The sequence below is a fragment of the Macaca mulatta genome, chromosome 13 (assembly GCF_049350105.2).
Source record: "Macaca mulatta isolate MMU2019108-1 chromosome 13, T2T-MMU8v2.0, whole genome shotgun sequence".
Taxonomy (NCBI): domain Eukaryota; kingdom Metazoa; phylum Chordata; class Mammalia; order Primates; family Cercopithecidae; genus Macaca; species Macaca mulatta.
Genome location: NC_133418.1, coordinates 4683998 through 4709657, shown reverse-complemented (window position 1 = coordinate 4709657; position 25660 = coordinate 4683998). Strand labels below are relative to the sequence as shown.

General features: G+C 55.1%; 1 protein-coding gene across 3 annotated transcripts in view; it reads right to left on the bottom strand.

Moving 5' to 3' along the window:
- Window positions 1–25660, bottom strand: part of KCNIP3 (potassium voltage-gated channel interacting protein 3) — a 93723-nt gene that overhangs the window by 34799 nt on the left and 33264 nt on the right. Inside the window, exon 1 of one of the 3 annotated variants that reach the window (XM_015112831.3) lies at window positions 6054–6549. Coding sequence (XP_014968317.1) covers window positions 6054–6156 — 103 coding nt within the window. The 5' untranslated portion in view covers window positions 6157–6549. 3 annotated transcript variants of the gene reach the window in all.

Here is a 25660-nt window from a genome sequence, read left to right as displayed (position 1 = left end):
GGCTGGAGTGCAGTAGCATGATCTCGGTTCACTGCAATCCGGGTTCAAGTGATTCTTTTGCCTCAGCCTCCCAAGTAGCTGAAATTACAGGTACCTGCCACCACGCCCGGCTAATTTTTGTATTTTTAGTAGAGACAGGGTTTCATCATGTTGGTCAGGCTGGTCTTGAACTCCTGACCTCAAGTGATCTGCCCTCCTCGGCCTCCCAAAGTGCTGGGATTATAGGCCTGAGCCACTCCACCTGGCCTGTCCTACTCACTTCTCTGGTGACTCCCCCAGTCTTACAGTGCTATATCCCCACATTTGCCAGTGGCCTGTAAAATTCTTTCTCAGCCAGACTACTCTGATAAATTCCTGACACGTACACCCCAACACCTCCTTCATGGCTCCACTTGGACCTTTTATTTTGTAGAGACAGGCTCTTGCTATGTTGACGAGGTTGGTCTGCAACTCCTGGCCTCCCGTGACCCTCCCACCTCAGCCTCCCAAAGCGCTGGGATTACAGGCATGAGCCAGGGAGGTCCCTGCAGGTCTCTGAGCCACAGAGCTATATGATAGTAAATTTGTTTTGGTTTCAGGAATGAAACCAAATCATCTGGAAACTTTAAAAAATACCCGCCAGGCCCACCCTGGGGCACTGAACCCTAAATCTCTGCCAGGCCCGCCCTGGGGCACTGAACCCTAAATCTCTGGGTAGAACCCAGGCACTGGGATTTTTAGGAGTTTCTTGGGGGACTCTCTGCCCTGGGTCCCCCATCAGTCCCTTTCTCTGGGTGACTTCATGGGGGAGCCACTGCAGCCACTTCTGAATCTGTGGGAACCTGTCACAGCAGTGATAGAAAATTAATACATCCCAAACTCACCAGGTCCAAATAGAGCTGCTGACCTTCCCACAAACCTGTACCCCGCCCCAGGCTTCCCCATCTCAACAGATGGCCGCTGTACCTTCTAGGTGCTCAGGCCGATCTTCCAGACTCCTTCCTTCCCCTCATGCCCCACTGCAAACCAACAGCTCTCCCTGGGAAATAGATCTGGAACCGGAGACTTCCCCCAGCCCCAACGCTGTCTCCCTCCGGAATGGCTGGAAATGCCTCTCACAGGATCTGCTTCCCCTGGCGCCTCGCACCCCAAGTCTGCTCTCAACACAGCACTCAGCGGGACCCTGCGGAAAGGCAAAGCCACTTCACTCCTCTGCTCGGAACCTTCCGATGGCTCCGGGTTTCTCCGACAGTAAAAGCAAATGTCCTTGCGGAGGTCCACCCCTGGCCAGGGCAGTAGTCTTCAGGCTTCAGTACGTCCCCAGCACCTGGACCTGGGGAAGAGAGAAGCTGCTGGGCCCAAGCCCAGACTTTCTGAGCCTGCAGGTTTGGGGTAGGGGCCTGAAGATGCATTTCTTTTTTTTTTTTTTTTTTGAGACGGAGTCTCGCTCTGCCACCCAGGCTGGAGGGCAGTGGCCGGATCTCAGCTCACTGCAAGCTCCACCTCCCGGGTTCACGCCATTCTCCTGCCTCAGCCTCCCCAGTAGCTGGGACTACAGGCGCCCGCCACCTCGCCCGGCTAGTTTTTTGTATTTTTTAGTAGAGACGGAGTTTCACCATGTTAGCCAGGATGGTCTCGATCTCCCGACCTTGTGATCCGCCCGTCTCAGCCTCCCAAAGTGCTGGGATTACAGGCTTGAGCCACCGCGCCCGGCCTTTTTTTTTTTTTTTGAGACGGAGTCTTGCTCTGTCACCCAGGCTGGAGTGCAGTGGCGCGATCTCGGCTCACTGCAAGCTCCGCCTCCCGGGTTCACGCCATTCTCCTGCCTCAGCCTCCAGCGTAGCTGGGACTACAGGCGCCCGCCACCACGCCCGGCTAATTTTTTGTATTTTTAGTAGAGACGGGGTTTCACCGTGTTAGCCAGGATGGTCTCGATCTCCTGACCTCGTGATCCGCCCACCTCGGCCTCCCAAAGTGCTGGGATTACAGGCATGAGCCACCACGCCCGGCCCTGAAGATGCATTTCTACCAAGCTGCTGGGCTACTGCTGCTGCTGACCCACAGCACACGTTGAGAGTCCCTGTCCTCGAAGGCCGTGCGCCTCGAAGGCCGTGCGCCTCAACTCCCAACTCTGGCTTCAGAGTTCGCTCACCACTGATGACACTGAACACTGCTCAGGAGAAGTGGCTGCAGTGACTCCCCAATGAAGTCACCCAGAGAAAGGGACTGATGGGGGACCCAGGGCAGAAACTCCTAAAAATCAAAATGCCTGGGTTCCACCCAAAGATTTAGGGTTTGATGCCCCAGGATGCGCACGGCAGAGATTTAGGGTTTGATGCCCCAGGCTGGGCACGGCAGAGATTTAGGGTTCGATGCCCCAGGGTGGGCACGGCAGAGATTTAGGGTTTGATGCCCCAGGGTGGGCACGGCAGGTAGTTTTCAAAGTTCCCAGATGATTACAATGACGATGTGCAGCTCGGTGAAGAGACCACTGGCCCCCCACCTCCACTGCCACCGCTCCTCACTCACTTGGCTCTACCCACTTACCCTGACGACACTGAGCACACCCCACCTCAAGCCTCTGTGCTCTCTGCAGCAGCCCCCACCCCTGCTGCTCTGGGCCCCCTGCTCTGTGCCCATCCAGGCAGTAGCTCTCACAGGACCTGGCCTCAGGCTCGCCAGCAGGGGCTGAGACAGAGGGGACAGAAAAAGGCTCCAGCTCCCCCTCTTGGTCAGCAGGTTCCCTCATGAATTTAACAAATCCTCCCCAAGCTGCCGCCTGGTGCCAGGCACTGTTCTAGGCACAGGGTGCTAATGTGAGCAGGACAAAGTCCCTGCCCTCATGCGACCCGCGGCTGGGGGAGAAAGACCATGAACTAACGATAAAGAAACTGAGATACCCAGTATCTTAAGGGAGTGACAAGGCTGTGGGGAAAAATCAAGCATGTAACGGAGTCTTGGCTCCTACAAGGAATGTGCTAGGAGCCCGGAACCACAGAGGGACAAGGAGGACCTTTATGTCACCAGCACATCAGGGATGCTGCCCACCGGGGCCCACCAACAACCTCCACCAGCAAGGCTCCACGGAGAGCCACAGGGGCGAGTCTTTGAGCACTTGGGGAACACAGATCCCCTTGAGAACCGTATTTCAGCACTCCAGGAAGAAGCATCAAACACACAATCTTGCCCATAATTTCAGGAGCTTTATGGACCTTCTGGGCTGGGACCCCACGGTGTTAAACATGGAGTGTCAGGCACCATAGCCCCTCAGATGCAGACCCCACCCCCGGCCCTGCCCCACAGGGTCCAGGTCCCAAAGCCAAGACGTGATCCCCGTGATGGCCCTCAGGGCCATCCCAGCAGCTGCAGGCTCTCGCACCCTTGCCGAGGTGAAGCTCATGGATGGCAGGCAGCTTCTTCATCTCTGATATCCTGTAGGTTACCAGGGAAGGAGAAATCCTAATTAAGCAGACAGGATGAGGTCTGCCTTTCTACCACCCAGCGTCTGTCACACTGAGGCTAGCCTGGCCTCTGGCCAGGCCCATGCCCTGCTGCCCACTGATTTGCCCTGGTGGTCTGGACAGCCATGCCACCACCCCGGGCTCAGCCCCCTTGTCCATGGATCAAGGGGTGAGCTTCCTGTTCCATTAGTGCTCAGGAAAAGTGACTGCGGTGACTCTTCCATGAGGTCATCCAGGGAAAGGGACTGATGGGGGACCCAGGGCAGACAGGAAGCCTCTTTGACTGCTGCATGTATTTCTAGAAGGCTGCGTCCCCAGAACCCGGATCCATTAGTTCCTAGCAATCCCCAGGGCACCATAACTCTGGTCTATTACAGATGAGAACCACGGAGGCTCAGAGAGGACAAGAGACCCCTCTGACTACACACGCACAGGCTTGGAGTGGAGCTGGGCCAACAGTCTCCTTCCAGCCCCCAACGGCACTGAGGATCGCTCACATCCAGGCTGCTGGGACAGCCTGGGCTCCTCACAGCTCATCTGACAGTTCCTTAGACGTTGCCTGGCCAATGGGAGCTTCCAGGCCCTCGGCTGGCTGACACCATTCCCCACCAACAGAACATCTGGAACTCACAACCCCCTCCCTCTGACGGGGTGGGGGTGTCTGAGTGAGAGAATGGCTCACTCAGTGCTGTTACTGTGAGTATCACTGACCTACTCATTGCCAGTATCCCTGATAAGGATGGCTCACAAAGCCTGCACTTTACTATCCGTGCAAACCCCACTGGTTCGAGCCCGCCACAGCCCTAGGGAGCAGGATTCTTACCGGCCCCACTTTACAGACGGTGAACTGAGGCTCGGACTGTTTCAGGGATTTTTACAGCCAGTTTATGAAGGCGACAGGATCCCAGGATAGGCCTAGCTGACTCTGAGGCTGTGAGCTCCTCCAACTGGATCAAGACCCCAGAACTCCAGGGGTATGAGTGGGCACATGCACCAGAAAACAGAGATTCATAGGAGCCTGAATGAGGTTTTTGGCAGGTGGAATAAACCGTCTGTTGTCTTGTGCATACTGTCCACCTTGCAAAGAAATCCCTCCTCAGAAATCACAAAGGCAAACTTCACACTGCCCCCGACCGTGGGCGAGCCTGCTGTTAGGAAGGTCTGAGGTACTAAGTGAAGTGAGGCTGGCTGTTGCTCCTGGCCACCGGAGGCCCCGAGGATCAGGGAAGAGCAATGGCGAGATCACGGCTTCCCTGGGCACCAGCCACCCTCCACGCCCACCCCAGGCTCCAGATGGGGAAAGAAAATGGGACAACGGGACAGGGGATGGCACTCCCTGCAGGAGGCACAGTCCTCTGAGGCACAGCAGCACAGGACGCTCACCCCTCCACACTCTGCCCCAATCCCAGCACCTGTATTTCCCACAAAGTTCCCTGTCACAGATTCCCCTGCCAGGGCCAGCATCCGGCCGAGTGAAGGCCCAGCCTGGGCCACTTTCTTCCCCATCTCCAATCCAAAGCTCTTGGTGGCATCCCTCTGAGCCACCTGGAGCAAGGCCCTTCTCTCTGGGCCTCACGCACTCACCAAGAGACAAGGGGTGGCAGAGTCTAGTGGCTTCTCAGTAGCATGTGGCCGTGGACTTTGGGAAAAGAGCTAGCCCTGGACACCAAAGGCAGAATGGAGGGAAGCCTTGCTTCCTGCCCCTTCTCGCCCTCAGCAGCCCTTCACAGGGGCTCCGGGCACATCCCCATGCCCGAGGGGTTGCTGGGCAGCTCCCAGGCAGGGGCAGGCTCTCTGTCTCTCATCCCCAGGCCTCTGGGTCTCAGTACTAAGAGCTGGAGCCCAGCAAGGTCAGCAGACTGCTGGGGCAGGCAGGATGCCCATGTCCTCGGAGAGGGCAGCAGGGACAAGAAGAGGACGAGCTAGCCCCTTCCCCACGGTCCAGAGGTGCGGGGCCTCTTTGAACAGGGGGCAACCTACATCCCAGGCTTCAGGGTCCCCTTCAGAACCAGGTGTGCCATGGAAGGGCCCCAGGGGGCCGTCAGTGTCTGATCCAAGTGTGGGTCTGTCTCCTCAGTTAATATTTTATTGGGACAGAAATGTGGCGCCTGCGGGTTTGGTTACTGATCCCATGGGCTTGAACCTTGCTTGGGGAGGGGTAACTGGATACCAGGTGGGGGGCGAAAGGGGAAGCCCCATCACACGGCAGAGGCCTCAAATCTCTCCCCACCGCCTAGTGCCCTGGGCTGAGGGTCCTTCCTGTCATCTGCACCCTGCGCCACCTCCCACTACAGGGCGGCCCAAGCCGGTGTCCTCACCAGGGGCGCTCGGACTGCAGGCCTAGGACGGCAGGGGCTGTCCGCTAAAGGTGTCACCAGGCGCCTCGCTCACACCCAGCCCAAGGGCTGCGGCTTCGTCCCCTCTGGGGCTCCAGGGAGCCCGGGCCCTCTGCGTCTCCTTATTCCCAGGACCAACCCTCCGGAGCCGGGAGGGGGCGGCGGCCCAGGCCGCTCCTCGCCAGACCAGTGCACCCCGGCGTGCGGGTGCCGGTCCCTCCCTCCAGACCACGGGTCTCCCGCGGAGGCGGCGGAGGGGCGGGTGGCCACGCATTACCTTCCATGGATATGGGCTCCAGAATGCCGAACTGCTTGAGGACGGCGATGAACAGCAGCACCACCACGGCCATGGCGCACAGCTCCATGCCCTGGATGCCCATGGCGAGCCGGGCTGCCTGGGGCCCTTGGGCCCGGGCGCACCCCTCGCCCACACACTGCCTCGGAGGCGCCGGGGCCCGTGCAGCCCGCACGGCCTCTCGGGGGCGGCGACGGCTCACATGCCCCCGACAGGCGGGGCTGCGGGGTTGGCTGGGCCGGGGCCCCGCGGAGGGCGGCGGCGGCGAGCGGGGCAGGCCGGAGGCTGGACGCGGCGGCCGAGCCCGAGCGCAACTTTCCGAGTCAGCCGGCAAACTTCGAGGCGCGGAGGCGGCGGCGCGAAACGCAGCGCGGACGCCCAGCGTGGGCCAGCGGCGCCTCCATGCCCCGCGCGGGCGCCGCGCCTCTGTCGCCCCCTCTCCAGCCCCGCGGGCGCGGGGGCGCGGGGGTCCCGGGCGCTCCCGGCCGCCCCAGCCTCCATCGCCGCTCCCCGCGCGCTCATTGGCCTAGGGGCGGCGGCCACTCCGGGAGGCGTCCCTGCGGCCCCCCCCGCGCCAGCCCGGGAAGGGCGGAGGGAGCCGGCCCCGCCCCGCCCGGCACGGGCCAGCCCGGGACGGAGTCTGGCGCGTCGCCACCGCTGCTCCGCCAGCGCCTGGAGGCCGCGCGGTCGGCGGTTTCTCCCACGCGCAGGATGGGGCCGAGGGGCTGGGGAGGGGCCGAGGGGCTGGGGAGGGGCCTGGAGCCCGGGAGGAGGGGGCGGCGGCTGCGCTCTCCAGGGGAGGCGCTGAGCCCGGCCCGCCCCGCTCCGCTGGCCCGCGCGGAGTCGGCGGCGGGGGATCCGGGAAGCCCTCACTGCCCGGCGCATTTCCCGCAACCCGGGTCCTCCGCCGGAGAGTAAACTGGACCCGGGCAGCCCCCTTTGAAAATGCAGAAGTTGGTCTCCAAAGTTCTCCCGTTCCGGAAACCCGCGCGCGCTCGGGCCTTTGGGGGAAGCGTGGGCTTGGCCCTGGCGGCCGCGGAGCGGAGCTCGGGCGCTGACTTTGCTGCGTGACCTTGGTCGAGTCACCGACTCGCAGCCGCCGCCGCCTCCTGCTCCGCGAGGGGGAGACGCGCGCCTCCGGGCGGGCGGGCGGGCGGCGGGGAAGAGCTAAGCGGATGCGGAGCGCCACGCGCGGGCAGGGCAAGGGCATGCTTATTCGTTTGTGGGCGGCTTTCTTCCTGTCGGGGGCCGTTAGAGGAGGGGAAGCCGCGAAAAGGAAGGAGAAAATAGGGGAGGACAAGGCGTGGCCGGGCGGAGCCCGGGGTCCTCGGAGCCGCGAGTCCGGAGACCCGAACCGGGAGCCTGGCCCTCGGCTGCCCCCCAGCGGGCGCGGCGCACCGCGGGCTTCCCCGCGGGACGGACTCCGCCGGGCAGCGCGGCCACGGCCCGCACCTCATCCTTCCCGCTGCGTTAGCCACGGGAGAAATGCAGCGGGGCCACACGCCTGTGAGCGCCAGTCCTGTTTGGACTCACGGCCTGAGCAGTTGCAGCTTCCTTCTAAGGAGCCTCTGCCACTCGCTCGGCCATTCATTCAGCTGATGCTCGGCCCCAGGCACAGAGCTTGCTGCCTGGGTGGGGTGGGAGCCGCGGCGTGTGGCTGCCAGGGCCCCCTGGAGCGCGCCTATGTGGGCCAAGCCTTTGGGCTTACGTGTGATTCTTAAAGGACTCCCCCGTGGGCATTCCTCTTCCTCCATTTTACAGGGGAGGAAACCTAGGCTAGGGGGCTAATTATGGGAGGGGCACAGGGACAGCCAGGCCTGCTGGAGTTCGGAGCGGGGACTTTCCCGTGACACCAGCCTGTTTCTGGTGGGAACTGAGTGGGAGAGGGCTGCGCAGTGCAGCCTCACTGCATAGTTAAATGTCTGAGCCTAGTTAAATGTCTGAGCCGTTGGCAATAGTTTTAAGGAACTGTAAATGCATAGCTTTCAATTCCAGTTGATTGGGATGTGGTGATTCTCCACTGACCAAAGGCAGAAGTTCTAAGCAGAGAGGCTAACAATCCCCAGAGAAAACAGCTCTGTTGGAGCAGAGCTGTTAAAGAGCCTCCTGCAATGTAATTTACACACGTAAGTGCTGAGCAAGATCCAGCCTGTGCCCAGGTAGTGCCGGCTCAGACTCCATCAGTGACCTGTGAAAGCCTAGTGGTACATAACCCCTCTAAGCCTCAGTTTCCTCATCCATAAAATGGGAACAATAATCCAGCCTCTCCGGGAGCTTGAAAGGATAGGATAAGATGCAGGCTGGCACGTGGCAGGGGCTCCAATGCTTGAGATCGAGAATTGAGCATGCAAAGGAGGCCATCTTGGGGGTCCTGAGGCTGGCATCCACCCTTCTTCTCTGCCTCTGTTTCCCTGGGTGCTCCTGAGCATCTTTCCAGTTCCCAGTGAGAGCTTCGATGACTGCCCATAAACCCTGAGCTATAAACAAGACATCGATCCTCTGGCTGTGCCGTGTAAAATATTAACAACGCCTAAGTGGATACCAGGCCTGAGAGCAGAGTGTCCACGCGGCATTAGCCGCCTGGGCTATGGGCCTAATGGATGGGGAGCTGACTCCCAGGCTCACGCACCAACTTAGGGCCTGTCAGCTCTGGGACCACTGTGGGCCCACTGAGGCTGGGCTGAGGGTCTTATCACAGTCCCCTTGCCTGGGACTTGGAGAAGGAAGCCAGCAGGTGAGCCCTGAGGCCCCATGTACCCCCCACCCACCCATGAAGTGCCTTCCCAGGTGACTGTCTGCCCTGGCGTGCATTTCTTCCATCCCCAGCACACCCCAAGTGCCTCCATGTGGCAGTATGCCGCGTGTGGGTGGCACTCATTGCTTTGGGGGAAGCACAGGCTGGAGGTGAGGCACATTCGAAAAAACCTCTGCAGGGCGGGAGTTAGGGAAGGGCTGCTGCAGAGGCGGGGACAAGTTGAGGGGCAATGTGGGGGGAGCAGTTCACTGGTCTTTGGGGTGACTGGAGAAGGCTGGGGCCCTGAGCCCTCTCCTGAAGTCCTCAGGATGACTAGGAGACAGGGATGCCTTGTGTCTTGCTCTAGTTTAGGAAGTTTTCAGAGGAAATTGCTTTGGGGTGGGGGTGGGGGGTCACTCCAAACCTGGACATGCACCCCACAGCTGAGGTCACGACCATTGCTGGAATATTGAAGCTGCCACTCCAGTTCTGTCTCCAACAAGCCAACCCAGATTCTAGCAGCCCTGCCTTGACTGGCTTTGCCTGTGAACTAGCGCGCACCTGCCTGGGCCACACTCTTCCTCCCTGCGTTTTGGCTCTCTGCCCTGGCATCTTCCATGCTGTTACCACAGCTGCACTGGCGGTTCCCAGGGCCTGGGACTCTGTCAGTTTGACCAGCATTCCCTGGATGTCCCATGCTAAGTGTTCCTGACCACCTAGCTGCCCGGGGATTTCAGGAAATCTCCGGACTCATAAGGGTGGTCTGGGCTGGATGCATGCTGTTTGAGGAACCCATTCCGTGAAAACAACTCAGCACACTGGTCCAGTCCCAACCCTCCTGGAGCGGGGCTGGGGGAGGCCTCCCTTACTCTAGTTTAGTTCTAGTGCTTTCTACTGGGCAAAGCAGCCATTATTCAATTTATTTATTCTTCCCATATTTCATGGAAACCGGACAAGAATGCCCAGGAGTGGAATTTCACACCCGCAAGGGTCCTCAAACTCAGCACCTCAAAAGCTGACCTCTTCATCCTTCCCACCCTGCCACTCCCCAAGTCTCCCCATCTCAGTTGTTCAGCCAGAACCCTGGCTCTTACCTTGGAATATCTGCCTGTCCCCACCGCTGTCCACCCTGTCACCACACTCTTGCCCTGTGCCTCCTTGTCCATCTCTGCCCCTTTGCCACCAGCCCAGCCACAGCACCATTCTCCCTCCTGGACTCCGGACATGGGTCCCCGGTGCCTCTCCGCACCTCCACTGAGGTTCTCCTCCTATCTCTTCTCGGTTCAGCAACCAGCATGATCATCTCAAGACAAAAATCAGACCCTGCCCCTTCCCCATGGGAAACCCCCAGGGGCCCCCTGATTCAGCACTGGCCGTGTTTGCCTGTGTGGCTGGTGATCACGCCCCAATTTCCTTTCCTGGCCTCAGTGCGGTGACTGTGGAGGTTTGCTCAATCAGTGTCAATTTCTCTTTTCCACTCCATACCGCCCCTCTGCTGCCACAGTGATTGGCTCAGGGATGGCCACCAGATGGGAGCCAGGACAGTGAGAGCCCTCCATGAGACTGGCCTGGGGAAAAGCAGGAGATTATAGTAGCTAAGTGGCCAGCCTGCCACCATGTGGGAACAGCGGGCCTGAGAACAGAGTCACCTCCGGAGAAAACACAGGAAAAAATGAAGAGAAAGAAACCAAGTCCAGTTGGCAATGCCGTGTGCCCCGTGACACATCTAAGCCTGTATCTTTCAGACATAAGAACCAATCAATCTGCCAATTGTGGCTTAAGCCAGTGTGAGTTGGATTGCTGTCCCCTGCAGCCAACAGGGTCCTAACTAATGCATTCTCCACTCCTCACGCAACAAAGACCACAGTCCTAGGAAGGCCCCAGTCCCAGCAGCTGAAGCACTTACTATGTACCAGGTGTTTCAACATGACTCATCTCTTCATTCCTCACAGTTCTGATAAGGTAGGAACTGGAAAGGAGGAAGAAGTTGAAGCACAGAGTGGTTAATGCTTTGTTTAAGGACACACAGCTGATAAACCAGGGTGAGCATTTGAACCCAAGCAGTCCAGCTGCAAAGCCTGTGACTTCAATTCAACCTTGCCCCCATGGCCAGGCCCCTCCTCTCTCTTGCTTGTGTGGCTCTGGTCGCACTCGCAGCTACCCGAAGGAGCCCAGCACTCTCTCATCTCGGCGTCTTCGCACGTGCTTTCCCCTGAACTGTGAACTCTTTTCCTCCTCCCTGTCTTTGCCCAGTTTATGCCTCATCATCCTTGGGGTCTGTACTCCAGTGTCACTTCCGCAGACTCACCTTCCTAGATCTCCTGCCTGTCATCCGTTTCCACCCCACCTCCGTCCTTTTCCCTCCTTGCAGCTACTGCAGTGGGAATGTAGATATTTGCTTACGTGTTTATTTGTTTCTGCTCTCCCACTAGACTGCAAGCTTCCCGAAGGGACGGCGACTGCCTGTCTTGTATAAATATTTATTATAATTGACAGGGTTCCCACGACACCTGTTCCCAATTGTTTCATCAGAGGATGCCCTGGTGTCACTAGCAAGACCACAGGCCTGGCCGGGCGCGGTGGCTCACACCTGTAATCCCAGCACTTTGGGAGGCCGAGGCGGGCGGATCACAAGGTCAGGAGATCGAGACCACGGTGAAACCCCGTCTCTACTAAAAGTACAAAAAAATTAGCCGGGCGCGGTTGTGGGCGCCTGTAGTCCCAGCTACTCGGGGGGCTGAGGCAGGAGAATGGCGTGAACCCGGGAGGCGGAGCTTGCAGTGAGCCGAGATCGCGCCACTGCACTCCAGCCTGGGCGACAGAGCAAGACTCCGTCTCAAAAAAAAAAAAAAAAAGACCACAGGCCTGGGAGTCCAGGAGATCCAGGGCTGAGTTCCTGGTCTCAACCCTAGCCTGTTCATGGATGTGGCCACAGCACATTGCCTCTTTGAGCCTTCCTTTCCTCCTTGTAAAATGGAGTCACTTGGTGATGTTTACCTGCCTGTTGCACAGTGGACTATGGATATGAAAGTGTCTCAAGATGCACAAGAGGGACCTCGTTTCTGTAGAGAGCCTGTTTCCTCAGAGCCAGAACAACCTACGAAATGACACCAAGGGAGCCCAGCTCTCTTGGCCTTAGAGTATTGCCCAAGCCCTCTGTATTAGTCCATTCTCACATTGCTATAAAGAAATCCCTGAGACGGGGTAATTTATAAAGAAAAGAGATGCATTCGTCTCATAGTTCCACAGGCTGACCAGGAAGCGTGGTGCTGGTATCCTCAATCATGGTGGAAGGTGAAGGGGGAGCAGGCCTGTCTCACATGTAGGAGCAGGAGCAAGACAGAGAGTGAGGGGGGAGGTGCCACACGCTTGTAAACACCCAGGTCTCGCAAGAACTCACTCTCTATCATGAGAACAGCTCCAAGTGAATGGCACTAACTCATCAATGAGAAACAATGCCATGATCCAGTCACCTCCCGCGGGGCCCCACCTCCAACATTCAGGGTTACCATTCGACTTGAGATTTGGGTGGAGACACAGACCCAAACCATATCACCCTTGAATCAGACCCCCAGGGGCTGCACGCTTCCCTTCCACACAGCCTCTGCTCTGGCCCAACTTCACATGAAATCTGGGAGGCTTAAGGCTACAAGTAACAGAAAACCCCATTCCTTGGCTTAAATCATAAGGAAATGTCCAATGTGACACGTAGGAAGTCCAGCCAGAGGATGGCTTCTGGGGCAGCCAGCTTAGATGCAGTGGCACCTGCAAGAACCTGGGCTCTTGCATCTAACGGCTCTACCAACTTTAGAGCATCTGCCTTAACCACAGCCTGTTCCCATCACGGTCACAAGACAGGTGCCTAATTCCAGATATCACATTCTGACATGATACTGTCCAAGGGGAGAAGAAACCACCTCTTCCGGAATCTCTTACTGTGAGAAAGACTTTCCCGTTAAACTTCGCATGAAAAATCCCCTCATGTGTCATTGGCTACGGTTGCGGCACATGCCATGCCGAAACCAATTGCTGGCAACAGAAAAGAGGCCACACTGTGGCAGAGACTGCCAGTTTGCCACCAAAACCCGTTCTCCTCTCTTCTGCAGTAACAAAGTCTTAGCTACACGTGCAACCGTCTGGCGGGGACTGCATTTCCCAGGCCTCCTTGTAATTAGTGTGGATGTGTGTTGTTGCCAAAGGAGGCTATGAGTGCAGCTTTAGGGATGGAGGTTTTGTTGTTGTTGTTATTGCTGTTGCTTTTGTTTTTGAGATGGAGTTTCACTCTTTTTGCCCAAGCTGGAGCACAGTGGCACCGTCTCAGCTTACTGCAATCTCCGCCTCCTGGTTCAAGTGATTCTCCTGCCTCACCTCCTGAGTAGCTGGGAGTATAGGCGTGCACCACCACGCCTGGCTAATTTTGTACTTTTGGTAGAGACGGGGTTTCGCCATGTTGGCCGGGCTGGTCTCAAACTCCTGACCTCAGGCGATCCACCTGCCTCGGCATCCCAAAGTGCTGGGATTACAGGCATGAGCCACCGTGCCCGGCCTGGGACGGAGGTCTTAAGACAGTAAGTGACTCTCCTACTTGTTCTCGCTTCTCTTTTCCCACTGGCCGGAACTCACACCTGTTGGTGACCAGCCTCAGCCATGCAGATCTTAGGGGTTGGGGGAGAAAACAGCCACAGTGTGGAAAGGGCCTGGGTGCCTGAATGGCTTCATGGAACAGACCCTCCCACCAATCTAGAACTCTCATCTAGGGAGAAAGGGAGAAAGAAATACACTTTTTTATGCCTTGAGGAAAGAGATGAGATCAAGGAAGAGCTATCAATTTGGAAATAGAGGTGGAAAGAGAGATGGAGATACCAGGTATTGAAGGCTTATTCACAGTGTTAGAAAAGCCAATTGCATTTGGACCAAACAGAAGAGATAAGACTGATGCCACTGGGCTTTGGGGGTCTCATTATTACAGCACCTGGTCTGATCTAATTCTTATTTTCAATCTTTTTTTTTTTTTTTGACAGGGTCTTACTCTGCCACCCACGCTGGAGTGCACTGGTGCAATCTCAGCTCACTGTGACCTCCACCTCCTGGGTTCAAGTGATTCTCCCACTTCAGCCTCCCAAGTAGCTGGGATTACAGGCATGCACCACCATGCCCGGCTAATGTGTGTGTGTGTGTGTGTGTTTTATTGGTAGAGACAGGCTTTCACCATGTTTGGCCAGGCTGGTCTCGATCTCCTGATCTCAAGTGATCTGCCCGCCTCGGCCTCCCAGAGTGCTGAGATTACAGGTGTGAGCCACCGCACCTGTCCTGACCTAATTACCACAAGCATGATGATCAGATCAGCCAGGCCTGGCTCCCCTTGTGGCTGAAGGAGGAGGGAGGACACCTGAAACTGGGGCCAAAAGCAGAGCTTTTAGAAGAGGAAGCAGGAGAGGGATAGATGGGGGCAGACAATCGGCAGTGTCTGCACGAACACCCAGCTCCTTGTGGTATTTAGGCACAGGGCCCAGAGCCTCATCCTCCACCCCCTGAGTCAAGATAGCAAGTAAAGGGCATCACCTCCCTCCAAGGCAGGGCTTTACGGCGGCTGCAGGCTGCGTCCCGTCAGCCTGTACTGATGGGCCTCTCTCTGGGTGAGGCTTAGCCAAGTCAATGCTGCAAGCACCTATGAAACCTTGTCTCTGGGGGTGGCCTTCGAGGAGTCATTAGGAAAGTTTCTCAAACTCAAGAATGCCTGCTGCCATTTGCTGAACAAGTACCCGTCCGGTGCTTTACACGCATGTCCTGATTTCGTCCTCACAGAACAAGTACCCGTCCGGTGCTTTACACGCATGTCCTGATTTCGTCCTCACAGAACAAGTACCCGTCCGGTGCTTTACACGCATGTCCTGATTTCGTCCTCACATCAACCTCGTGGATAAAGGAAGTGACGCCATTTAGCCCTGTGGCAGAGACTTCCGGTTGCCGATTTCGTGTCACCTCTCCCCTTCTTCCCCTCGAGTAGACTCCTTATCTTGTCAGAATTGCTCCTCTGCCTTTTGGCTGAGATCAAGTCTAATTTCATTGGGGGCAACAGTGTTCTTTGCCACAGAATTACATTTCCCGGGGTCTTTGTGGCTAGATGACCGTGTGATATAGTTTTGGCCAATGGGACATAAATAGAAACCACTGGGTAGGGTTTTTAGGAAACCATCTTTATGGAAATGGGAAGGACTCAGCCAGCATCCTCTTGTTGCCATTTCTCCCTCCTCATTTCTGGGATGGGCTTACGATGTCTGTCCCTGGAACCATGAAAGAAGGACACAGGTTCCTGGGCTCTGATGGCTGGAGCTGCCAAGCTAAACCTCTGGATTTCTCATTGCTTGAGAAAGCTAAACTCGTCTCATTTAAGTCGCCATAATTAGGTGTTCTGTTTCACGAAGCTAACGTCAACCTCAAATGGATTCTAAGGTGGAGAAACTGAGCCTAAGAGATGTGCCCAAGTGTCCACAGCTGGTGAGAGGCAGAGCTGGGGTTTGAACTTAGCCTGAAGGCAGTGCCACAGTGACATGCTGCCCCACAGCCCCTACCTCCCCCCCACCTCCTGTCCTGGCCTTGCCGATGCCTCGGAACCTCTGCCTTGCCTGGTGTCTGCCTGCTCCTCGTGGGCCATCAGTCTTGGGCCCGTGTCTCCTTCCACAGGCCTAATCCCTGACTGAGAAGCATTCGCTGTTTGTTCTCCTGCTTCCCCCACCACCTCCAGTTCCCCACACTGTAGCCCCATGGTTGGGCCTGGACTTTCTTGGCCCCAGTCCTCATCAGCACCCCCAGCCTAGCTGCCCACCTTTCTACTCTGGCCCTGCTTCTCAGAGAAGCCTAGAAACAGAAAAGCCCATCATGAGGACAGCGGAGAGCTTGGGTGAAAGATGAGGGTGGCCTGGACTGAGGTGGTGGCAGAAGGACTGGAGAGGTGGGGACGTCATCAAGGGGAAGTAGTAAAGCCAACAGACTTTGGGCAAGTAACTTAGCCTCAACATCACTCGATTTCTGCAACTACAAAACGGGAATGATGGTAGTGCATATGTCTCAGAGTGAGCGGGAAGGTGGCATCAATTAGATGTATAAGCACTTCAGAATAAACCTTGGTCCATTCGAGGTACTCAATAAGAGCTGTAGCCTCAACTGTTATGACAGAGAAAAGATTCATTTTATATCCCAAAGACACACTCAGAGACCAAGCAGGAACATAGATGAGTTTGAATAAATTTGTATTTTTAACAATGCAGACATCATTCCCTTCCCCGCCCCTCGAATCCAGGAAAGGAAGGTTCCAACCATGATACAGTAGGTGGCATCAGATTAATCTGACCACTGAAAACAGCTCTAGGATCTGGACAGAGTAAGTAAAGCAACTCCGTGAGGGCACTGGACAGCAACTAACAGAGGGCAATGATCCTCGAGAATAGAGAATCACTCTGAATGGACGCCGCAGTTCACTTTATCTTTATCCTCAAGTATATTTTCCAAAATGCTGGGCGTACAGGATCACCTAGCACTGATGGTCACACTGGATAAAGGAAATAGAGCTCAGAGTTCAAGGCTGCTAAGGCAGCTATGATTTGAGGCGATGGGGGTCCGGAAAGCAGGGAGCCACAGAGAAGAAGTAGCCCCCAAAATCTGCATGAAAAGATCCTTCGGGGCCTTGGCTAATCGCTAGGCTCTGCATTAGCAGGAGAGACTCTGGAGTGCTTGCGGAGAACAGCTGCCACGATGTTGAGAGCAGAGCAAAGATCCCAGGAGTCAGACAACACTGAGGAAATATGGAGGTTCAGGCCCAGCCAAAACACTGGTGAACACTGGTGAACACCCTGGGCTTTCTGTTGAGACCTCAGAAACGCCATTTGTTAGAATTAAGATCATGCCTTAAGAGAAGAGCTATACTCTATGAATAAGGAAAAAAGCTGAAACAGATGCGTCCTAACAAAGGCTAAAAACAAACTTTGACAGGAATGGTGTGATTTGTCAGGAGTTTAAGTGCTTGCCAAAACAGAACTCAATGCTCTTTACAGGGAGGTAAGTAAATCCAGGGCCTGTATAACATATCACTCACAATTTCCAACATGCAATAGAAAATTGTTAGACATGAGAAGAGGGAGAAAGTGGCTGATTATGAAGTCAATAGAAATAAAATCCAGAGATGACTCAGATGTTTAAGTTAGCAGATAAGGACATAATTCAAAATAACTATGATCAATATGTTTTTAAAAAAATAGAAAAAAGAAATGGACAAAATAAATGAAAAGATACAGTTTAAATTTTAACAGAGAATTTGGATCTTGTATCATTGAAGGCTTCATCAGAGACGTGGAACCACTATGAGTGATATGGAATCTGGGCTTTGTTATAAGAATGAGACCTTGTAGGCCGGGCGCGGTGGCTCAAGCCTGTAATCCCAGCACTTTGGGAGGCCGAGGCGGGCGGATCACAAGGTCAGGAGATCGAGACCACAGTGAAACCCCGTCTCTACTAAAAATACAAAAAATTAGCCGGGCGCGGTGGCGGGCGCCTGTAGTCCTAGCTACTCAGGAGGCTGAGGCAGGAGAATGGCGTGAACCCAGGAGGCGGAGCTTGCAGTGAGCCGAGATCGCGCCACTGCACTCCAGCCTGGGCAACAGCGTGAGACTCCGTCTCAAAAAAAAAAAAAAAAAAAAATGAGACCTTGTATAGTTGTGGAAGCTGGGGAAGAAGTCTTATTAAGGGCTGTTGCCTCTGCGTATGCCTGAAGTTGCTGTAGGTCAGCAGGACCAGAAAATGGGAGGAGAGACTGGACATGAAGTAAGAGAAAATGAGAACAAACTGGAACTCGAAGGGACAAACTAGAATCCACATCTGTCTCTCACTACCCCCAAACCTGACAACACGGGTGACCTGCAAAAGAAGTTCACACTGTCTGTCATAGAGCTACGGTGTTCAACAAAAAATTACAAGACATGGCAAGAGACAAGGAAGTGCAAATATAAGAGATGATAGTGAAGGAGGAACAGAGGAACAAAAAGGCATGTGACAAATAGAAAACAAGTAGCTAAATGGCAGCATAAATCCAATCATATCCATAATTACCTTAAACGTGAATGGACTAAAAGTGAATGGAATCAAAAAACAGGAAAGAATTTAAGGAGGATGAGTGAGTCAAAGTAAAAAAGTCTAACAAATGTATAACTAGACTCTCAGAAGAAAAGGAGAGAGAGAGAAAAGCACAGAATTAGAATTAGGAGAAATATTTAGAACTTGAATAAATTATGATAATAGCTACAAAAATAATTTAAAGAAATAACAATAGAATTTGAAGAAATTTTCCAAAACTGATGAAGGACATCAAATTACAGGTTTGATAAGCTCAATGAACCCCAGGCAGGATAAATACAAAGAAAACCACAGGTAGCTACATGTGCTATGGCGTGGAGCTCTGACATGTGCATAGTCAAACTGCTGAAAATTAGAAGTCAAGAGAAAACCTTAAAGCATCCAGAAGAAAAACAGACACATTATATTCAGAGACATAACGATACAGAAATGATGGTAGACTTCCCAACAAAAACCACAGAAGCCAGAATACAGTGGAATAGCATTTTTCAAAGTGCTCAAAGAACGGTAACTGGCCATCCTAGAATTCTATACCCAGCAAAAATGTCTTTTAAAAAATGAAGGGTAAATTAAGGCATTCTGAGTTAAGTAAAAATTATGAGAATATGTCATTAGTGGATACATTCCACAAGGAGTACAGAACAGGTAACATAGCAATGAACTGAACATGCTAACATAATAAAAACAGAATTTTTATGCTTTTTATAAGATCACAATTAAAAATATTGCTCATTATAAAAAGATCTATGTGGTAAATTCCTGCCTGAGTTAAATCGTTTAAAAACTCTATTGTTAGAGATGAATTTGTATGTTTCCCTTTCTCTAAGAACTGAAAACTGTAGTGTTTCCCGTGTGGGAACCACATTCTGGTAACAGATCTTTTCCCGTCACAGGAGCTGTGATCTCTTAGCATCTTAGGCCAGAATCAGGACCAGTGATCTGAAAGGAAAGGAATTTCATGTTCCTTAAATTAAGTAGTTCTGGTTCCCAGGGTTCTCACGGTCAGGTAAGACTTGGAAGGCAGGAGAAGACCAAGCTACTTGGCCAAGTGGGGACTTGACACATTCCCAGGTGTTACTGTGATAGCCGGCCCCTCACTGCATAACTCCGGGAATGTTCTCCTTTGAGCGCTCAGTGACCTGTTTGACTCCCTCTTGGTCGGGGGAACGAATCTCTCTGATTGCCCCCATCCCCATACAAGGCGTATCCAAATCCCCATCTGTTCTGCCAGAGATCTGCAAGTATCTGGTTACATTGAACAGGCAATGGAAGGGGGAAGTTTGAGGCCAGCTTGTCCTGTGAACCCCTCACCCTGCCTCCTGGTCCGCAGTGATGAGAGGTTCCCATTTCCTCTCTCATGCGGAGGACTTCTCATCCCGTCTTGTGTCTTTTCATGCCCCTACCCAGATGCAGTCCAGGGGAGCTGACCGGCCCCAGCATGGCAGGACTGGGTAAGGCCAGCTGTAGCTCTTCTCTTCATACTCCTAGAGTTTGTACAAGGCCCACCATGTTGGTGTGTGGATTTCTCTGGGTAAATTTCTGGATTTTGGCTGACCTTGGCTTTCCTACCTCTCTCTGCTGCCAAGAGAAGAGGGTAGTGATGAGTAGGGAGACCCAAGACCGTGTGAGCTCAGCGGCCTGGCTTCACACCTCCTCGAGCCTCAGTTTCCCTCATCCCCACAGTGGGGACGCATTCCTTAACCCCTGCCCACCCCGCATATCGTCATGAGTACCAGATGCACACATGCCCGTGCGAGTGTGCTGTAAACGAGGGTCTGCGGGACATGCCAACTAGTGTGGCACTATGCCAACCGGCCCCTCAGTCTAGGCCGGCACCCTCTGCACAGAGCGTACGCAGGAAGCACCGCCGGCCAACTCAGAGCCTGCGTTCCCCTGGCACTCGCCCCAGTCGCACGGGTCATCAATCCTCATGTTTTATGATGCTGACGCAAAGTGCTCTCAAGTCACATCCTCGCTGGTGATCTGTGAAGATCTCTGTACATAAGCATTTCTTTGTTTGAACTTGAGCCGAGGGCCCAAGGGTGTCTTGGGGAATTTCCATCTGGGACGCTTGATGCCAGGATCTCAGCTTCTGCGGTGTCTTCTGACAGCTCGGAGAAGTGTGTGTCTTGCAGATGGCCTGTGTCAGTTGAATGCAGATGAATGACTTGGGAACCAAAACCTTGGGGTCTGAGTCAGAAAGCAGCAGGGGAGCAACCACGGTGCTGGGCAGGAGTGAGACGCCCCCTATCCAAGTCCCACCTTTGCCTCAAGGAATTTGGGAGGACTCAGCCACCCATCATGCCCTCTGGACTCAGTGAGGGAATTGGGTAACAACAACGGATAGCAGCAGTGTCATTCATTGCTGCTTACCATGTGCCAGGCACTGTCCTAGGCACTCACTGACATAGTGTCATTGAATCCTCCCCGTGCTCCTACGAGCTATCACAATTGCAACTAACAGAGGCTACAGGACTTGCCCATACGGTCTCTACCCTGAGCACGTGCTCTGAGGAGTCCCTGGAAACACCCAAGCATTCGAGGCTAGGTTGGCTGAGGGCAGGCCCTGGTGAGGCCACCATAGGGGAGGAGTCAGGGCCAGGGGAGTCTGTTTCCCACAGTAGTAGTGGGAGAAAGCTTTTGATTCTTTTCTCAATCCAGAGGGATGTAAGATTTCAGAGTTAGAAGAGGCCTAAGTTCATGCATTTACTCATTTGACAAATACTTCCCAAGTCAACTCTGTGCCTGCCAGATGTGGCATTACATGCTGCAGCTGCAGCTGCAGCCCTGGCCTCAAGGAGCTTACACTCTAGAGGTGTAGGCAAACAGTCAAACAGTTATAAGGACATGGCCAAGCCTGTGACCGGGGATTTATCCTCAGAGCAAGGGAGCATTCGTTTGGTTTTTGTTTTCTCTACAAGAACTACTCTGGCTGCGCGTGACTACATGCGGGGTAGGGGAGCTACAGTGATTGTACCACAACTCCCATTTCACAGGTGAGACAAGTGAGGCCTAGCCAGAGGCTGTCACAGAACTCATGCGAGACAGGGCATTTCACATTCACATAACCTTACCTTTTATTAAGCATCTTCACATTTGTCTTCTCCCTTTTCCCTAAGTCTGGAAGATCCCTAAGGATGTGATTCTTGGGGTCTTCTGTTAAATGTGATTCCCATTTAACAGATGAGAAAACTGAGGCCCGGAGGGACAAAAGGTCTTCCCAAATGTCACAGAGACAAAAAGAGGCAGGGAAGGCTTGAGAACCCAGGTCTGAGACTCCAAAGCCAGGGCTCTTCACCACCCCCACATTGTCTTGAAAATATAAAGGGTGTATAGTAAAGGCTCTGAGAAGGTCTGTAGGAAAGAATTTGTGTAGCCTCATCTGACTAGTACTCCCCAAATGTGTTTGCCACAAAATACCTTCTCCACATGACACATATTAATATCCCATGCCCCACACTTGAAGACGAAATGAAATAATGCTTACATTTGTTATCTTTAATATTAAGGAACACCCCCTCCTCTCCGTCCCCTCGCCTGTTTTCTGGGCCTCCTTTTAGATGAAAGAGGAGCGTGCCGAACTCTCCTCCATGACTCTTAAGTTCTTTTAGATATTTTCAAAATAAGAGATGGCGTTCCGCCGTGTTGGTCAGGCTGGTCTCGAACTCCTGACCTCAGGTCATCCACCCGCCTCGGTCTCCCAAAGTGCTGGTATTACAGGCGTGAGCCACTACGCTGGCCAGCCTGATATAAACCTTAAAACAGTTGACTCAGAATAGAATCAGATCATCAGTATGTTCTCCCGTTGCTACGCATCTGCCCCCGAGCGCCAGGGCCATTTGTGTGTCACATGCGCGTTCTCGCCTGGCTCTGTGCCGTCTGGTCCAGGGCTCAGGAGGACCGGCCTTTTGCGTGTGCTCCTGGGCCCCTGGATTCCTCGGCCTGTGCCTCCTCTCTCTGCCTGAATGCTGAGATGCTGTATTAAGCCTAACTTGAGAGAACTTGCTCACTCAAAAGGACTTAGCCCTTAAACCAAACCATGGGAAGAGAACGGGGCGGGGATAACCAGAAAAGTCCGCTCAGACTGACTGCATCCTCCACCTCTCACATGCAAACGCTGCATGTCAGCGTCCCTTCTCAAGTGGCTTCTTCCATGTGGCTTCATGGTTGGCTACAAGAGGTTGCCCAGGACTGCATGTCACAGTCTCTGCATCCCAGTCACGGGGCCACCCACTGTCAAAAGATCTGGGAAGGGATCTCCTTGGCCCAGCCTGGGTCAGGCACCTGCCCTGGCCAGTGGGCATTCCTGTTATGACTGACCAGCTGGATCGGGTAAGAAGCTGGGAGCCCTCGTGGCTACCGATGGCAGAACAGGATGCGGGGCACTCTTTGGAGTGTGGATAGGTGTCTTTCTGAACAGAAAAAACAATAGCAGCTTTCTGCAAATGTCCAAGCCAAGCTCTAGGGATGGGCGCAGGCAGAGGGGGCAAGGAGTCCTTTAGACATCAGTGTGCACGTCGGGCTCGGTCAGTCTTTTGGCTTCAAATCCGTCTATGTGCTGATGACCCCCAAATGTATCCCTCCAGTTCCAACCCTTGCATATCCCACCTGCCTCCTTGAAGCCTCTGCTAGGATCTCTTTATATGTCTCAGACTCGAAATGCTACCACCAAGCCCCCTCCTCCCCTCAGGCCAGGCCAGCTTCTGTTTCTCCCACCACAGTGAATAACAGCTTGGTTCTTCCAGCAGCTCAGGTCAAAAGCCTTGGCCTGACTCCTCTCGTTCTCACGCGGCTGACACCCAGGACATCTGCAAATCCTTTGGGCCCCATCTTCAAAGTGCCTCCAAACGCACCGCTGCTCCCTCCCTCCTCCACTGCCACCCTGGACAGCCCTGCCGCCCTCGGGCTCGGCCTCAACAGCAGGAGGGGCCTCTCCTGCCAGCTCGCCTCACACCTGAGCTCTGGCCCTTGCCGCCCCTCTGCCTGCCTGGGCAGCTTCCCTCACCCCTCGGATCTGTATTTGAATGCCATGTGCCCTGCAGGCCCCGCCCTGGGCATTCCTCCCCTCTTCCCTGTCCTAGGTAATTTCTGCAGCCCTGTTCCCTTCCCATAGATCGTTTATTCATCACTCATTTCACAGCCTATAAGCTCTAGGGCGTTTTGTTCCGTCCGGTTCCCCGCCGTGTCCCCAGAGCCTGGGACCTTGCCTGCCAGACAAGGAGCCCCACGGCTCCACAACGGGGTGTTCTCAGACCAGAGAGCAGAGGAGAGATCAGTGCCAGCCCGGTGACCTGGGACTGGGAGCTGCAGCCCCGGCGTCCTGGCCGAAAGGGCCCTCTGTATCGGTGGCCACTGGCTCTGGGTCAGCTGCAGTCCTAGTGACTGTGTGTCTGTCCTCTCAGGCCCTGGGTGGTGTTTGGCTGTGAGAGTTTTACACTGGGAAGCTGCCCTGGGGGGCACGGATGGGTGAGTCTACCCTAACACCGATGTGTGACCCTGTCTGGGTCTCGAGGGAGAGGGAAGTGAAGCTGGTAGTGGAGTTCTCGGTAGCCCCTGGTCACCCTGCCCCGAGGGCAGGGCTGGGACACAACGCAGTCCCCTAGACTCCACCCCATATGGGATGGCCCTCAGAGGCTGCTGGGGAGCAGCCACAGCCAGGAGACCTGGTGCCCAGGAGATGCTATAAATATTGATTTGGCTTCACCTCCACCCCCAGCCCTTGGCAGGGGAGGTCTGGGCTGAGGCCTGTCCAGGGACCCATTCAGGATCAGCCTCCCCTGTCACCTCGAGATGCCCCAGATCCCTGCCCCTCCCTGCCCAGTAGCACTTCAGGGCGCCCTGGGGAGCCGCGGCCAGACCTTTCTGCTCCTGCCTCTTCTCGCCCCAGCCCTGCAAGTCAATTACTCCCAGTTCACTTCTGCTGCGGCAGCCGGCGGTGGCTGCGGCCGGAGGTGAGGGACGTCCTGAGCCCCTCCTAAGAAGTGGTCAGAGGCAGGGCAGGGAGGCCAGGATCTGCGGCAGAAAAGGGGAGAGGGGTCCCCAGCAGGGGGACGAGCGGGGGACCAGAGCGGGGGCGAAGGCCCTGAGTTGGCATTTTCAGGTTTGCGTCTGCAGACAATTAGGAGCTGAATTATTAAAGACACGCAGGGAAGAGCTGTTTTTAAGAAAGCATGAGTAAGCAGGGGCATCGCACAGCAGCGCCCAGGATCGAAGGCGATCAATGGCTGTAATGGCTGTAAATATTTACTCGGCTTAACTGGGAACGTGTGCGCCAACCACGAACCTGACGTAAGGGTCCGTGCCCAGCAGACCCCTGTCAGGCCGGCCAGAGGGCACGGCTTCAGCCTGCTCCCGGGTCCCCCCGCTCCCGGCAGCCAGGCCAGCGCTGTGTGAGACCCAGGTGAGGGAGCCCTAGCGGTGCAGGTGCCCTCAGGGCACGGGGTCTGGAGTCAGATACAGGGGGGCCCTACCAACTTGGTCACACCGGACAGGCTGCTTAACCCCCTGTAGGATGGGCTAGTGATGCCCACGTCAGGGCATGTGAGAAAGCCCAGTACAGTGTCCAGGCTGGCCAGTGCCCAGCGAATGCCAGTCCTGTTGGCCTGGAGTCTGGTGGTCCAGAGGTGAAGGGCAGGTATCAGGGGAGATGCCTGGGCCTCTGCTCTTACCCCACGCCTTTGGCTTAGTTGAAATACAGGACCTGCTTACTCCAGAAAGTGGGATGCTCTCCATAGGGGTGCTGTGGGATGAGAGGGTTGTAGGACCACTCTGAGGCTCAGCCCGTCGCTGGGAGCCACAGCACGAACTGGGCACTTACTGTGCACAGAGTGCTCCTGGGCTAATCGTCGTGTTCTGTTTAATCCTCAAAGTAACCCAAAGAGACAATTTCTTCTCTCATCACAGCCCATGTTAAAGATGAGGAAGTGGAGGCCAAGAGAGGCACGGTGACTTGCCCAAGGTCGCTGCAGTCCAAGCCCTCCCACCCTTCCTAGAGACCGCTGGGCTACACTGAGACCCACCCATCCTCTGCCCCCCACTCCTCTGCAGCTCCCCTCTTCCTTCCATGGGTCACTGAGGGACGTCCCTGGCCCCGGCCAGCAGCCCGCATTCCTGAGGGCATAACTAAGGCCCAGCAAAGGCCAGAGCCCGGAGGCAGCTAGAGCTGAAACCTGTGTTTCTTCCTCCAAGGTGTGTGCTGGGGCACACACTCCCCCACCCCAAGAGTCTGGTATTGGGGAGCAATGCCTGCTCAGGCCAGGCTCCCTGGCGGTCAGTTAGCAGATCTGACTACAGACTGAGAATGCTGCCGCAAGAATGGCACCCGAGCCCTTTCCCAGCACACAGGCATGGCAGGCACAGAGGCCCTGAAGGTGGTGAGCACGCTCACACACACAGGGGTGTGCACACACATGCATGTGGCACACACATGGGTACACGCACCTGAGCGGGCACGCAGCGGCATCCAACCCACCCTCCCCAGATCCACCACTTCCTTTGTGAGATCAGTGCTTGGAACCAGCTCAGCTGCCCCCTGCCCGCCCTGCCGCTCTCCTCCAGGCGCTCAGACGGAGCCCATAGCCTCACCGTGTGGGCCTCCGTTTCCCACATGGGACACTGCGGCTCAGACAGTGGAGCAGCGGCAGCACGGCTCTGGGAGTTAGACCTAAACGACCTCAGACAGCTCACATTCTTTCTCCAGTCCTCAGTTTCCTCACTGGCGCCATGAGAG